General features: G+C 33.3%; 1 protein-coding gene across 5 annotated transcripts in view; it reads left to right on the forward strand.

The window, feature by feature from the left end:
- The window catches only part of SOX6 (SRY (sex determining region Y)-box 6), a 532017-nt gene that overhangs the window by 130356 nt on the left and 384799 nt on the right, over nucleotides 1-16862 (forward strand). For all 5 annotated transcript variants that reach the window (XM_011999550.1, XM_011999552.1, XM_011999551.1 and 2 more), the window contains exon 2: nucleotides 13478-13718. In XM_011999550.1, coding sequence (XP_011854940.1) covers nucleotides 13482-13718 — 237 coding nt within the window. In that variant the 5' untranslated portion in view covers nucleotides 13478-13481. The remainder of the gene's footprint in view (nucleotides 1-13477; nucleotides 13719-16862) is intronic.

Consider the following 16862-nt stretch of genomic DNA (forward strand, 5'->3'; position numbering starts at 1 on the left):
ATACTGCAAGACTGCTTCTGTTTAAAAATTAATTCTGAGCAAATAGGTTACAGTCTCCAAATACTTGGCCCGTTTTAGTTGAAAATCAAGGAAAGAGGTTAATAATAAGAGGTTTGAATAGGCACCTACAGCTCAGGTCTCCATTGTCCTTAGGAATACAGTTATCAGCAGCAGATGCTGTAGGCTTTGGTCTTTCCTGTGTAAAAAAGTGATTCCCTCCTGTCCATACCCCCTTTGGGAAACAGTAACAATATATTTTGCCCTGTGGTTTTTATCCTCTTGCCATGGTTCTAGTCATTAGTTCACTCAGCACTGGGTCACGAGTATATTGGGACTAGAAAACTTACAGTCCCTGGAATTTTTATTTATTGTGATGTGTAAAAATTCAGAATCTTTTTCCTTAAGGATTTTTGTTTTTGTTTAAGTCAAACTATTTTTATGTGAAGTTTTCTTTAAAGAAAGTTAGCATTTGTTTCATAACTACCAAATACCAGGTATTTGCACATATATCAAATTAATCTTTTGACAACAACTTTTCAAGGAAGATGTGTTGTCCCTAATTTTATAGATGGGTACATGGAGACTCAGAGAGTTAAGTAACTTCTCAAGTTCACAGATGTAGTAAGTGAGATTTAAGTCCTTCCTCTAAACCTTTCCATTATACTGTACTTTTCCTTCTGGCAATCTATCCTCATAAGACTGGTAGCAAGTAGTTTTCCAGTTCTAGGCACCATGGATGCAAATAAAGAATTACTTTTGAAGAAATCTAAAAAGCTGGTAGATTAGGCATGATACATGTAAAAGTTTTTCAGGGAACTACTCCATTTTGGGAAATTGTGAGGTGGAAGTGGTGGTTATATGAGAAGAAAGAACAGGACAAGATAAATAATGCAGGATTCTTTCCTATAACTAACACCATAGTTTGGGAAAACTAGAAATTCTGTACCTTGGTAGGTGTGCAAATATGTACTTGGTAAAGAATCCCTTAGGTATGCAAGATAGCGGGTAGTCATACTTGTCTTTTATAATGATAACTCAAACAATTCTGTGCGATGATTCATGGAAACAATTGGATTCTCATGTTCTCCTGGAGCTGTTTATAATTCCAGGAAATACAAGTGAGAAATTTAAAGGACATAGCTATAAGAAAGGGAGAAGGTGGTGGAAGTACAGAGGGAGAAATACAAGATAGCAGCACTGTAGTTATTTGTGAAACCAGACTGTTTGGTGTGTATAAAAAAATGTGGAAATTGGGTTGGTGGTAAAAACCTTTCTTCAGCTTTCACAGACAATTACAATTTATAAAAATTCATGTCCTCGTGTGAGAGACTTTTCTATTTCTTTTCCTCAGAAGTTAGGATATATGTAATGTTATATAGTAGTCATATTTTAAGAGGGTATCTAAATTACTCTGCATTCCCTGAAATCAACTCTAGACGAGTAGTGTGTTAAATACATATTGTTCAATCTCCTCATTTCGTTTTCTCTCAAGGCTGCTCTCAACACTGACTTTTGTAGTGAAACAGCTCCAGTTGTATCTGATATAGCTGGTGTGGTTTCTCTGGTCAGAGATGGAAGGTAGAAATTGGATCTCATATTTCTCTGGGCCTTGAAATAAATGGACAGTGACATTCTTATTTTATTTCATAATTGTCTATGTAAGAATATAATTAAATGTTGATCGTTTAGGCTAACCAGAAATAGCATGCTAGGAAAAGCATGGATGGTTAACAACGAACAAATATTTGTTAGAAAATTACTGTGTAAAAACTACAGTGAACCTCCCAGCCTTGTGTGTCAGTAGCTTTAACTACTTCCTCAACCAATTTTGTTGTCAAATTGCCCAGGATGAGAGTTAAATGGGTTGGTTAGAGAATTACCTGCTCTATGTTTCTCTCTCCTTTTTAAAGTTATTATCTAGTAATTAAATATCTCAAACTCTAGAAGTAGACAGAAAAGAAAAAGATAGCAAATCCTTTTACTAAGCTCTGATTAAATGAGTATTTCGAATGTCTAACCAGAATATTCAAAATAAAATTCTACAGGAATGGTATAAATTAGTAAAGAATAATTCAGATAATAATTGAAAATAATTAATAATTTATTTAATTTAGATTTCAGACACTTTTAATTCTAATAGCATCTGCCCTGGCATTAGACCAACCTGAGATGAAATTTTGCCTTCTGTATTTACTAGGTATGACCTTAAGTAAGATTTCATTTTTTATTGTTTTAATAAACAGTTTTGTGCCTTGGCTTTCTTATCAGTAAACAGGGATAATGACATTATTTAACTTCTAGAGTTGCTCTGAGAACTAAATGAAATAATACATGTAGCAGTGCTCAGCACAGTGCCTGCCTGGTACTTTCTAAGCATCTAGTAAAAATTATCTATGTATCTTTTCAACCATCTCTTCAACATCCATCCATCCATCATCTGTCCATTGGTTCATCCATTTATCCATCTTTTTTTATGTTTCTGGCAACATAAACTGATTATTTTGGGAGGCTTTTTTTTGCCAGGGAATATGCAGAACTTTTAAAATATGAGATGAATTTATTGTCCAGGATGTGTGCAAAGAGAAGACACCCCCAGAAAACCAGTTTATTTTAAGTCCTTTTTCATGGCTACTTTTTTCTGGTTGAAGATAATACCCTAAGTTTATTTCTGCCTATTAATTTAATAATATTTAAATAATTGGGAAATATTTACTGAGTGTTTTCTTTGCACAAAACGTTGTGCTAAGTATTGTGGGAATGTAGAGAAAGCTAGGATTTTGTTCTCACCCTTGAGAAGTTTGTAATGTGGTTGAGGTTACTTAGAAAATATAATGATATTATACATTTTAAAAAGATTATGTGAGGTAATATCCATTAAGTGTTGAATGAGTGATATAAAAATATCTAATAAGATCTAATCTCTGAGATCTTATTAGAGGTGTTTAGAAGAGGGGTAGATCATAGTTACCTTGAATAAGCTCAGTTGGTTTCCTAACAATAGGAAAGGAAAGTGAGGTAAATAGGCAAAGACAGGAAGAGCAAAGGCTATGAGGCAACAATAAGTGAAGTTTGACTAGTGAAGATAAATTTATAAAGATTGGTTGCATCTGGATGGAAGGCCTCGAGTGCCAGGGTCAGGAGTTTGGACTTTATTTTGTCATTAGTGGGAGAGTCACTGGTGTTTTTTGATCAGGAGAGTGGCCTGATGAAGGGAGTAGCAGTAAGATCGATTTGGTGGAGGAGATACTAAAATAGAGAAAGTAGTTTAGAGTCTGTTTTAAGAGTTTAGATATGAGATGTGAAAAAGCCCTGTGCTAAGATTATAAGTATGGTAAGAGAAATGAGCATAAGAAACATTAAGAAATAGCTGATGGAGCTTCATGATGAGCTGGCATTGAGAAGCAAGGATAAACATTAGGAGGTCGATACAGTGTTCATGTTTTGAACCTTGATGATTCTGACAGTGGTACTCTTCTGGGTGTGGATGAATGAGGGGAGGTGTTGAGGAAAATAGTGATGAATCTAGTTTTAAGATGTTTAATGTGAAATTGCAGAGCATATCTTGGTATAAATACTTCACAGTCATTTGAGGACTGTTGGATTTCTGGGAGATGAGAGAGTTTAGTGTTGGGGATATGGATATAATAATCTTAAGATGCTTGATAAAAAGAGTATAGAGAAAGAATAATGTTTAGATTGGCAGTATTAACATGGAGTGGTATTTTCTGTGATTATCTATTCACTTTAATTTAAAACAATAAGCTATTTGCCTATCTCTCCCTCTCTGCCTTTTCCTCCCTCTTTCCCATAGTATTGATTGTCTATGATGTGTTGTGCACTGTGCTGGGCACTAGGGATCCAGCAATGAACAAGATGGATGAGCCCTGTCCTCATGAAATATACAGAATAAACTTGTTTTTTAATTAAACAAAATATTTTAATGAGTTCTCTTTTTTTCCCATTTACCATAAGCTTGTGCTATGCAAGCATTTATCTCCCAGAGTCTGAGAGACATTCTCTGACAAGAAGTTTCCTTTTCTTCCTGTCATTAATACTTTTTATTTTACTATATTGTAATAAATACTCTGTAGGAGTATAATTTCAGGAATTGATTAAATTACCCATCATCGAAGTTTAGGAAATACTGATTGCAATCCCCTTTGCCTGGGAGATTTTTATTGTGCTGAGCTTATAAGAAGTGTCTCTTGGAAAAAATTGTATTATATTATTTGAAAGTTCTAAGAGCAAGGAAAAAGATGCTTTTCTAAAACTGTCTTATTTCTTACATCCAGACATTTCTGTTAATGATGTGAAGTTTATCTCAACTCAAAATAAAACGTGCAGCTGGAGATTGGACTTCCCTTTTCTCCTGTTTCTTGCTATCCTTGTTTTCCTTCTGATTTAGTCACCAATGTTCAACCAATGTCTTCATCTCACTCTTTCCTCTATTCCTTTGTAATAAAATAGAGGAATAGAGAAAGAGGAACACAATGCAAGATTGAGGAACACCAGTTGAGACTGATATCAGATGAAAGCATTTTTCTAAGGAAGGAGATAGTAGATTATCAATGTCTGGATTTGTATTCTAAGATTCAAGCTCAGGAGAGCCTATGCTCTTGATGATCCTCAATTCATTTCACTGTCACCCTGGTGTAGTTAGTGCCTCCTCCTTTTTTGCTAAACTGGTCCATTTTTGTGCTAAATGATCATAAATGATGTTATTTAGAACAGAAGTATCTGTTCTAAAATTGGAATGGAATATTAGGCATATCAGGCATTAGCTGTAGGAAATATTTCAAAATTGAAACAGTTAAAATGGAAATATCAGGCATATCAGGCATTAGCTGTAAGAAATATTGGTAAAATGGTATATCAGGCACATGGTAAAAATAGAATGTCAGGCGTATCAGGCATTAGCTGTAGGAAATATTTTCTTGCTTGCTTGCTTTCTCCCTTCTTCTTCTTCTTCTTCTTCTTCTTCTTCTTCTTCTTCTTCTTCTTCTTCTTCTTCTTCTTCTTCTTCTTCTTCTTCTTCCTTTCTTCTTTTCTCCTCCTCCTCCTCCTCCTCCTTCTTCTTCTTTTCTTCTTCTTCCTCTTCTTCTTTTTTATTTTTATTTTTTTTGACAGAGCCTTGCTCTGTCGCCCAGGCTGGAGTACAGTGGCACACTCTTGGCTTACTGCAACCTCCACCTCCCAGGTTCAAGCAATTCTCATGCCTCAGCTTCCTGCAGAGCTGGGATTACATGTGCGCACCACCATGCCTAGCTAATTTTCATATTTTTAGTAGAGACAGGATTTCACCATGTTGGCCAGGCTGGTCTCAAACCCCTGACCTCGCGTGATCCTCCTGCCTTTGCCTCCCAAAGTGCTGGGATTACAGGCATGAGCCATTACACTCAGCCTAGCTGTAGGACATATTGTCTGATAGAAATGACATTATTGATGGAAAAAGCCCCTATATTTAGAGTATTTTGAGAATGATTAGAGATTTTGCTGTATTGGAAGGAATGATGTAAATTTGAATGTCTTAAATCTTGAGTTAGTTATGAAATAAAATCACTTTCCTAAGAGAGCTTTTAAAATGCAGTTTGTTTGGAGCATTATCTATATTAATTATATTCATTTTAATTTGTATCTTAGGAATCTTTGGAGTGTGGGAGAACCATGTCAAATTTTCAGTCCTTTAATACTAATTTAGCTTCAGGTTACTGAGATCACTTTGGTAGTCAGTCAATATGGTTACCAAATTTGGATGAGAATTCCAGATGCTGAGTGGCTCAAAAACAGTTGTGGATATGTGTCCTATGCTTTGTTATTTCTCTAAACTTGTGTAGAGACATTAAATCACTTTTGTGAGATGAATTTTCAACATCAAAAATAAAAGCTACTTTAGAAGACAAAAATGAAGCGTAACTCATTTAGAAAATTAAGACAAAAGCTTTTGAGGTTGGATCCTGCCTGTCCTTTTCATCCTTCAGGAAGATTTCTAGGCTAGAAAGACGTCTCTAAAAACAAAGTTTTTGTAATGGAAAATGTGCTGACATACACTTTAATGATATAGTTTCAAATGGCAGTGATATAATTTGTAGGCCTTTGTGCTTGGAAATGTCTGGAAAGTTGTAGTGCTCTTATTAATATTTGTAGTCACTTTTTATGAATTAGTATTTCTTGTTTTTTATTTTTATTTAATTTAAGACGAATAAATCTTATTATTAAATAACATGAAGATTGCATCGCAGCCTTCAGGATTAAAATGCACTCCTTTTTTGGGGAAGCAGATAGATGTGTTTACTCTGTTGCGAGATTTAGATTTGATTTTTTGTTTTCTTCATGGTAATTATGTTTGCACTTTGCTGATCACTAGTTGTGCATTATTACAATGGAAGGTGACAATTTGATTGTCTTCAATTGGAGAAACAAGTAATTTTATATTCACTAAGCTGTCAGGTAACACTAACTCACAGTACTAAGAGCTCCTGGCAATGCAGCTTGGCACCTATATTTAACTGCTTTGATGCTTGTGTAACCTCTGCTGAATCAGAAATACTTTGCTGGCTGGAAATGGTTTTCAGACTTGTACAATGAGGTTTTCATTAAGTAGACAAACTGAAAATGAACTGCAAAGCCATGGTTGTTTTTCTCCTCCCCTTCTATCTCCTCCCTTCTTTTTTCCCCTCCCCTTCCCCTCCCTCTCTACTCTCACTCCCTTCCCCCTTCCCTCTTCTTTCTCTTCTTATTGTCTCTCTGTGAATAGGAACCTGAAATTTATACCTTATTTCATCACATGAAAGAGTGGACTTGGTAGATTGCCTTATTTAGCTAAAGGAGAACCTCAGAGATGAACTTCTTTATATAAATTTGTTCAGTGTTTGTGTGAATTTTTGTATTTTGAAACAATCTATATAGTATCAATATTCATTTTTCTCTTTTTTTCTGGAAATATTGAAGAGGGAAATTCGAGTTAAGAATGGAAAAGTATACAGTGACAGTTTCCTACACTTTGTCTCTGAGAAGTTATTGTTCTGGTTTATGATTTTTGTTCATATAATTGGATAAGATATCCTGTACTTGGGCTTCCATATTAATGGGCCAGTTTCAAGCTGACAGAGAGATGTCTGTTTATTCACTTAAAAAATTATAGTTCTCATTTTTTATGAAGAGGAGATTCAAAGTGAACTTACATAAATAAATTCATTCTGCTATTATTTTAGACAGCTTTCTTTCACTCCAGCCACACAGAGGTTTTTCATTGAGCTATAAAGTCATTGTGCTAGATTAACATCCTCTAAGTTAGTGTATATTTATAGTAGCCATTGTTAGGTTTTACTCTTATTATTAAGTCACTGATTTTATTTATAAAATCTGGGCCTGGCTTTCCGAAGCAAAAATTCCAAAATGTTACTGGTAGATAAACTGTGAGAAAACCATACTATTTCTATCAAGCAAAACGTATAGATTGATGTTACATGAAGTCAAGTTGTTTTGATGCCAGGAAGAAATCAGATACTCAGGGACACTTAATAATTATAGGTTTTCCATAGGCAGTCAGTCAGCAGGCCAGTCGCTAGGCTGGTTGCCTGTCTCTTCCAGCAGATACTAACCAATTAGACAGAGGTAGTTACGTGATGTAACATTATCAGGAGAAACAATTCATGAGTCAAAGCATTCCAAGACATATGAGCTCTAGTCCAAAGAACAGTCTTAAGCTACATAAAGTGACAGCAATATTGTCAGCTAAATATAAACTCTAGAAACACAAACTTTGATGACTTAAGAAGAATCTGTTCCAGGTAGTTCTTGTTTTGTAAGAAGCTCAGAGAGCCTTTGAAGACAATTTTGGTGCTTTGCTGTGAAAAATTGGACCCTTAGAAAAGTCAAAATCCATTAATTTAAGCACTTTCTTAGACATACTTCAGGAGCTTCAAATGTATTTCATTTACCTCATCTCCATTGATTTGACAACTAATTCAAATCTGTGAGTTTTCTTCTAATAGGTATTGTCCTCATGTGTTACCATATCTGTTCTGAAAGTGCTGCTACAAACTCTAGAAGATAGGTTTATAACTTTCTAAGGTAATTCTGAAAACAGTTACCTTCTTTTCACCTGAATTTTCTTAATTACTTGTTAAACACATGGAAGAAAAAGAAAAATCTGGCAGAAGTAGAGGCAAGTTTGGAGGTGGATTGGGGGAGAGTAGGTGGTAGTGTTGTATAAAGTAATACAAATAATTAGTAAGCACCCTCTGACTTTACTGGGATGAATCAAGGAATGTTTTAAAAGGTATGTCTTCATTTTAATATCTAGAATTAAGGTGTACCATGCCACCCTCCCTTCCCCAAGACCCTTGAATGTGGAAATTAGATATATAAGAAGAGGGTTTTAAAATCATTCTTTGCCCTAGGCTGGGTGGACTGGTGTCCTTTGTAGAGGTTCCTGGGTATTGTGCTTTTTGGCAACTAAACATATCTGTTACTCATGTTCCTTAAAATGAGAGGCACTGTGTTATATTTTTGGAAAATTAGTTGTTTATTTCTCAGTATCAGCTCAAGTACAGCATTGTATTAACAGTGAATTATCTGACAGAAATGAGTCTACCAGATAGCCTGGAGCTGAGCTGCAAAAATAAGTGTGAATGTTGGCCTGAAGTTTTAATTTTTTTAAATGAGTAGAACAACTCTTAAAATGTTGCTTTATGTTAAAAACAGGACTTCTTTTGAATAAATGTAACACACCTGGAAAGTGAATGCCATTTGATAATAATCATAAAAATAATGGAAATATTTTCAAAAACCCAGTTAAATATATTGCTATGATGAATTCAGTGACTCTTTTTGATAATTATATAAGTTTCAAATGATAGTTTTGAAAGATGGATACTTTTCAAGCTGTAATTTAAAAAATGTAATTTTGAGTGATTGTCTTATGAGAAAGTTTAAAAGTTTGAAGTTTGTTTAAAAATAATCCTGACTTTAAACATATAAAAATAACTGTGTTTAAAGAATAATGTCAAATCAGAAAAGTTCTAGAAAATATGATATTCTGAGATAGAGGACTTAATGTACATGTATCCAGCATTCTCATCATTTTATAAAGTCTTGGGCCAACTAATTTTGATTTATTGTTGCAGAACAGAAAATAAATTTACTGTCTGAGTAAGTTTGTAATAGCCCAAACATTCAGACTTTGTACTGGTGTTTTGGAGTAGAATAATTATCACCTTTCTAGAGGTGTTCCTACTGACTTCCTAGAGAACATTCTCAGTAAATGGAAGCTTTATCTCCAGCAATCTCATTTCCCAAAGTCCTAAGCCCGAGTTCTTCCCAGTGGCCTGACATCTTGGGTTCACTTGATTGTTGGGCAGAGACATTTCAAACTCAGGGAACATATGATGGGAATTTAGTTTTATGTGTCCCAAAGATATTTACTTCTCTTTGAAGGTTTTACTTGATAATAGCTATGCCCCAGAAAACCATCTTGTTTAACCAATGTGATAAGTTGACAATGTAGTTTTTCTCTCTGATTATAATGTACTCTGTGTAGTCAATACACTGGTACCATGTGAGTGTAATTTCCTCTTTTATTTTATCTCCAATGCACTGTATTATAAATAAACAGTTAAAAAAAACACCAAACAAATCTGTTGCATCTCCTTTTAAGATTGTACCACTGTAGACACTTGTTCTAGTAAAGTAGAATTGGGCGCATTTGATTGCATTTAAATTTTTCATGCTTCAGCAGTTTGGCTGGGAGCACAGTAAAGAAAAATCCCATGAGCGAGGATAGTTTAGAATAATAGAACTTGATTTTGTGTATTATAGCGGCAACATTTGCGCTGCTTTAGTTAGGGTTGTGTCAGCACTTCCATTATAAACCCCTGTTTTCAGGGGGTATAACTAGGGAGATTTTTTTTTTAATACAAATTAAAAAAACAATTCATTTGAATGATTTTTAAGTTATAATAGTGCAAAAATAAAACAAAGTATAGTCACATCGAAATTGACCATTCCGCAAGGATTTTGATTTTCTTTTGCTTATTAGTTCTATAAGGCAGCAGCTAAAGTAAGGTGCTGTTTTAATATGTTGGGGTTGAAAATTTTTGCAATGGAAAATTACTGACTGAGCATTAAAATAAATGTAAGCATTCCACGTGACACTTTAAAACACTGAAACGTGGGTATATTTGATTTATGAGTTTCTAAAGGAGAGTAACTGTGGTACAGTGGTTATAGTAAAGGCATTACCAAAAGTCAAGTGTCGTTGAAGCTTCTAGAATACAGTTTGGTTGGTTGAGTAAAATGTTTTAAAGGGGAAAGCTAAAGTAAAGAAATGAATGAGATGTCATCAGGATTATTTAATAAAGTAATTATGCAAAAAATCAGTGAATCAGATCTAATAATCAGCAAATTTAAACTTTAATAAACTCTGCATTAAAAACAATTTGTGCATGTTTTATAGCAAAACTCAAAACCACCACCCAAAACAAAAATCAACAGCAAAACCAAATATAAAAAAAGATGTAAACAAAAAAACCCCAACAATTTTACCAAAAGGAAATGCTCAAGGAAATACCTTGCTAAAAACAAAACCCATCTTTTTCTCCACTAGCAATACATTTAAGGACTATAATAAAGTAAAAACAAGAAATTATATGATTTGGAAAAGTATTTTTGGAACAAAAAATGTTAATTCCTTTGCTAAGGAAAGGGATTTCAAAATTGAGTGTGTTTTTCTTGATTGTTAACCATTGTTGTCCTACCTCCCCTATCTCCTTTTCGTCTAATGATAGTGTGAACTGAGGATGAACACTCAGATTTAATATTGCTTTTATTGGCAGCTTATGTTTTATTTGAAACCTTGATACACATATGTATTTGTAGGTGCAAAATAAAAGACAAATTGTGAGATGTTATAAATAGGTAGCATTCCTGAATGGCCACTGGAGGAATCACAAGAAGACTGTTGATGAATAGAGGTGAAGCCTTTCCTCACTAATTGTATTCAGCGTGTAATTTCTAAACTTCCCTCTGAATTTTGATTTTCAATTAACACTCCCCATTTGAAGATAATTTTCTATTTAATGTAATTGCAGGAAATAATTTATTGGCTGATTAAGACTGAGGACCCAGCCTTCCTTAAGAAAACATTCTAACAAACCATCCTTTAAACTCAACTCATAGATTTAGTCTATTTTTACAGCTGCAGAGTTGTATTTAATTAGGATTGTGCACTATTGTTCACTGGTGAAGTTTATAGTTGAAATTATTCTTAAGAGACTGTTTTCATTTTGAGTTTTGTCATGATTAATTTATACTAAAGCAGCAATCATAGACACTGCTATTGGAAGGAGCCAATTCACTTTATAATAAGAAGATGTCTGTTGAGGGAACTAAAGTAACTGATTTTTGGATCATGACTTCCAACTGTATTTAACTATTTTAAAGAGCAGAAGTACATTCATTCTTTTGTTTTTAACATGAATGATTATTGATATTGTCAGTATCTGAAACAGGAAATAACTCTTGTTTGTGGCAAGCTCTTGATTAACTTGCAGAACAATTATAATTTGCCTGGTTTTAATAATAGTAGTTATGGGGCCAGTAAAGTAAGCCATATAGTAATTCTAGAAGCATCCATTGGCTACCATTTTTCATAATCATGTATATGTTTGTTCATTTGTTATTATTGGTATAAATTGGTCAAGAATATATCTGATTTATTGATATAGCACTCTTTAGAACATTTAATTCATTTCTTCTCAAAGAAATTATAGGCATTCTTTTGCATTCCCTTGCCCCCATTTTATTTTCTAGTATCAAATTTAATAGATACATTTTTTGTTATTTGTAGAATGATTATTATAAATTGGTATCAGCATTTTAATATGTTTCAAAGCACTTCAAAAGCCTGTAATACTTTTATTTAGAACTGTGCATAATTAGATTAGCTGATCTTATATTAATTTTTTTCACTGTAGGATACTAAATCTGAGCCCCCTCATTAATTGTGAGAAATTTAGCATTAGCTGTTAAATCCTATGTGAAACATGGGCTGCTACATAAAAACTACTGTTTAAATTGGAATTAACTTAATTATTTTTCTTGCACTTGATATTTCCTTCACTGTAATATTCATGAAAGCATGTGACAGATTTGTAAATTTAACTGTTAATCTCAGATTTCTAGACCCTTTAATCAGTATTTATTTGTCTGCAGAAACAGTACTAGCAAGTTAATGATTTGCTAATTTGAAAAATGCTCATGTGGTTTCCTATGTTAACTGATTTGTGTGTTTTTTTAAAAATGGTATGAAATCAATTAATGCTAAATAGCAATTAAGGTGGAGATTTCATTCCTTTCATTACACAGCAGTTTTAGAGCTAAAGATGTAATAAACTAAAAACGATGTAAAGTTTTAGAAAAAATGCTATATTCCCTCTTCTGTTAAGTTATAAACTTTCAGTGGTTTTATTTTCTAACCATTTTGCCAAGAAATGCATCTTGATAAAATGATATTCTAAACATTTTGAAATTCTACTTAATAATCATGGTTTTCTGATTTCATATGAGGGTACAAAATGGAGCCCTTGTCATGCAGAGTGTAGTCGATATTTATTTGTGGGCACATAAATAATGTTCAGTATTGTATTTGGAGGTTTTAAATATTATGCACAGTAGGCATTTTACTATTTTCATGGTAAATGCTTTGAATCTTTAATGTACTTTCTAATACAAAATAGAGGTATAGCTATTTCAGATACTCAATTCAAATGCTACAAAATTGTCCTAAAACTAATCTAACAGTATCAGCCACTCAATCAATATGTCACTTAAAAGTTAAGTTACAACAATTGACTCATTTTAAAGGTCTTTTAACAAGCTTTAGATGGCACTAAGTAGTGTTAGGCCCAGCCCTAATAATACAAAGTATAAACAAAGAAGTCAGGATCAGATTTGTTTAGGACTTTAATTATGAATTATTTACTCTCCTGATTATATTTTCCTACATATACTTCTTTTGCTCCTACATAAACCATAGGAGAAAGTTGGATATTTGTGCTTTCAAATCATCTTGCAAACTGACTCATTTGCCAGTTCATTCATTCATTTTTTTCCATTGCTAACTATCACCCTAAATACTCTCAAGAAGCTTATAATCTAGTTAAGAAAACTAGGAGGGAAAATATACGCATACATACCCTGTCCATTATGAAAACTTACTCTGTAAAAAAATCATTAATGGATTATAGGAGAGAAAATATGCAGTAGTTACTGGGAAGAGGTTTGCTGAGTTAAAAGCAAAGAGGGAAAGCAGGACACATAAGCCAAGAGTTCTTTTTCTGGGGTTTAGAGTGGATCACAAATATCTCTAAAGTTAAATAACTTTCCTTTTTTCCTGAACTAGCCCAAATGCAAGGGTTGGTTTACGTTTTGTTATTGATAGCCATTTTTAATCCATTCTGTTTTCCTTCTTCTGCAGAAGAATGTCTTCCAAGCAAGCCACCTCTCCATTTGCCTGTGCAGCTGATGGAGAGGATGCGATAACCCAGGATTTAACCTCAAGGGAAAAGGAAGAAGTCAGCGATCAACATGTGGCCTCCCATCTGCCTCTACACCCCATAATGCACAACAAACCTCACTCTGAGGAGCTACCAACACTTGTCAATACCATTCAACAAGATGCTGACTGGGACAGCGTTCTGTCATCTCAGCAAAGAATGGTGAGCTTTTAAAATCTGATCACTGCCACTAAATGTATTCCTTAGTATGTCCTCATTATAAATAGATATTTTAGGGAAATAGATGACCTTAGAGTTATTTTTGTTTAGATCATGAAACAACTACCAGGTACATATTACTAAGATACTAATAACTCAAAAAACTTGAAAAATGGTTTGTGATTTAGTGTATATACGTTTATTATTAGGTCAGTGTGCCAAGAATATATTTTATTGATTGATTTTTGTGTGGGGGATTGGTTATCTTATTCTATGAATCCATGAATTTAAGGTGGTTAACTTGGTAATATCACAAAATAGATATGATCAAATAAAGTATGGCTATGTATTAATATTGAAACATTTAAGCAAATACAACTGCGTGAATGAGATCATATGTTGAATATACCTTCAATGAGAAAATGCAGGTATTTATAATTTTTAATGGTCATTCTTGATTTATAATAAAGCTTTTCTCACTTACGTGCCTATATATTAATTTCAAAAGGGCATGCAAACCTCCTGAGAATCATTCAATCAGACTACAGGAGTTTTCTCAAAAAGTAGAAACAACATCAAATACATGCAGTATATTTAGCCAGCTTTCCTATGTTAAATTCCATCCCTAATCATCAAAACAGAAACCATAGCCAGTGACATTAATTATCTAGTTCAAAGCAAAAATATTCAATTTTTTTAGCATCTAGAAGAGATTAAAATCTTAATATATTTTATTAGATTAGAAGTTTTAAACCCCATTTTGCATTTCTTAATTTTTGGCTAACTAAAATTAAGTTAATGAAAATTATTTTAAGTGGGCACTGAGAAAATTTTTATTTCTTAACAAAAATAAGGTAATATTTCCAATACATTTACTACTAATAACACATATTTAGATTCTTATTCAATGCTTAATGTCTCAGAGACTTAACTCAATAATTTATGAAGGCAGACATTTTTCTTTTTCAGATGATTTTGCAGACACAGCCAGTGCTCTGGAGCAGTAGGTAAGAAGCAGAGGATTGAAAGATAGTTTCTAGACTAATTTTAGTTTTGAAAGGGATCAAAATTGTACAATTAGATCCACTGGAAGATTAGTTTTCTTGAGTAGGAAGAAGGTAATAAAGCAAGTCTGTTTTTATGATTGAACTTAAGTTGTTCATTTTAACACCTCCAAGGTGAAATAGATATCCAGTCACTGCCACTTGCTTATTGTCAAGATAATGGAGCGCTGTTTCATTTTTATTTCAACAAATATTTATTGAGTACCATCTATGTGCCAAGCATTCTTATTAGGTGCTGACTATATAGTGGTGAACAAAGCAGACATGATTCATTCCTTCATGGAGTTTATAGTCTAGGAGAGGGAATAGAAATTAGATAAATATATACAGAAATATATAATTAAAATATGATGTTTGCTGTGTATGAGGAGAAAGAACAGAATGCTATGTGAGAACATAATGAGGCAAACCTAATTTAGAATAGATGGTTAGGAATGCCCTCACTGAGCCAAGGATGGTAAGAACTAACCAGTTAGAGTGGAACAAAGAGTAAAACTGCAGAGGGAACAGCATGTATGAAGTATTTGAAGTGAGAAAGTTACTGCTTAATGTCAGAAAGTAAAAGATGGCCTTCATCGCTGGAGAGTTACGATGAAGGATGCAATATAACGTGAGATATAGTTGGAGAGATTGGTAGGGGCTATATCAAACAGGACCTTGGAGATAACATTATGGATGTGAGATTTGATCTAAGTTCAATGGAAAACGTTTGAAGCATTCAAAAACATTTCAAACAGATAAATTCTGGCTGTGATATAATGAATGGATGGGAGAGAGACAAGAGTGAAAGAAGGAGGACCCACTGGGAGTCTATTTCAGAAGTCTAGGTGAGAGATGAATGGCTTGAATTAGTGTAAAGGAAGAGTGGCTAGAGAGAAAGGATAGGTTTAAGATATATTTTGGCTTTTATGCCAAATCTAGTCATAGACAAATAAAAATAACTGCACTGGAAAGTATGGGGAGAATAAGAAATAAAACAGTTCAAATTTTATTTCTTTGAGAACACTATACTTATTTTTCCTAGAAAAATTGTGTTTGTATCTTGATAAGTCCCAAGTTACTTTGGTGGGTTATTCTCAAACTTTTATCATCTAAAATTTTGTCTTAAAATATATATTAATAATTTTCTTACCAAATTTATATTAAATGTGGTTTATGATAGTATAAAACAGTTTAATGGTACAAATAAGTTAACTATTAATGTAAAAGAAATCATACTTGCTAGACATGTTTTCAAACTTTCACTTTCTTTTGCTGTCAAACATTGCTTTCCACTGGAGCCTTTGTGTATTCCAAATGACTAGAAGCCAAAATATTTTGTTTAAACTCCCACTCTATAGTATTTCCCAGCTGTGTACTTATATGGTGTAATAAAAGGATTTAACAAATGGGAAATAGCAGCTGCATTTGGAAATTCCCTTTGTGCTTCTTTTTCACTGGATAGATTCAATATTGTGTAACAACTGTAATATCAGACCTGTAATGACTTATACTGTGAGTACCATATCACTAACCAATTTTTCTTTGCAGGAAAAAAACAATAGAAGGATTTTAAGTTTCTGGGCAGACCTGCAAACCTACATATATTGTGTGTGTGTATGTGTGAGTGTGTGTTCGAGTGGGAGGACTGTGCTAATGTAAAATTTAATAAACATTTTATCTCATTCTACTTTAAAATAAATATGAAGTCAAAAAAGATGTTTATGAAATTAAGTAAAACTTGTAGTTTTCTTTAATGGATCATATTCTGTACTTGTAATTGAGTCCCAAAAAATAGTTGTGAAGAAATAAAATTTAAAAGAAAATCTAAAAAATAACAACATTTTTTTTCAGCACTTGTACAGTTTCCATTGTTATTTACTTTCTGTAATGGCCCTCATGGCCCTCATTCATGAACTGTTAGAAACAAGCCCTAAAAGTTTCTTATCTCCTGGATTCAGGAAGGGTTTTACTTTGAAATGTCATGACCACAGAGGAAGTTTTCTGTCAGAGAAGGTGAAGACAAAGCAAAGAAGTCCTGCTAATTCCCACTTCCTGATTAGAAAAAAAAATCTTTAAATGTAAAAATTCTGATTATTTTGAG

Source organism: Mandrillus leucophaeus, unplaced genomic scaffold (genome assembly GCF_000951045.1).
Source record: "Mandrillus leucophaeus isolate KB7577 unplaced genomic scaffold, Mleu.le_1.0 Scaffold599, whole genome shotgun sequence".
NCBI lineage: Eukaryota > Metazoa > Chordata > Mammalia > Primates > Cercopithecidae > Mandrillus > Mandrillus leucophaeus.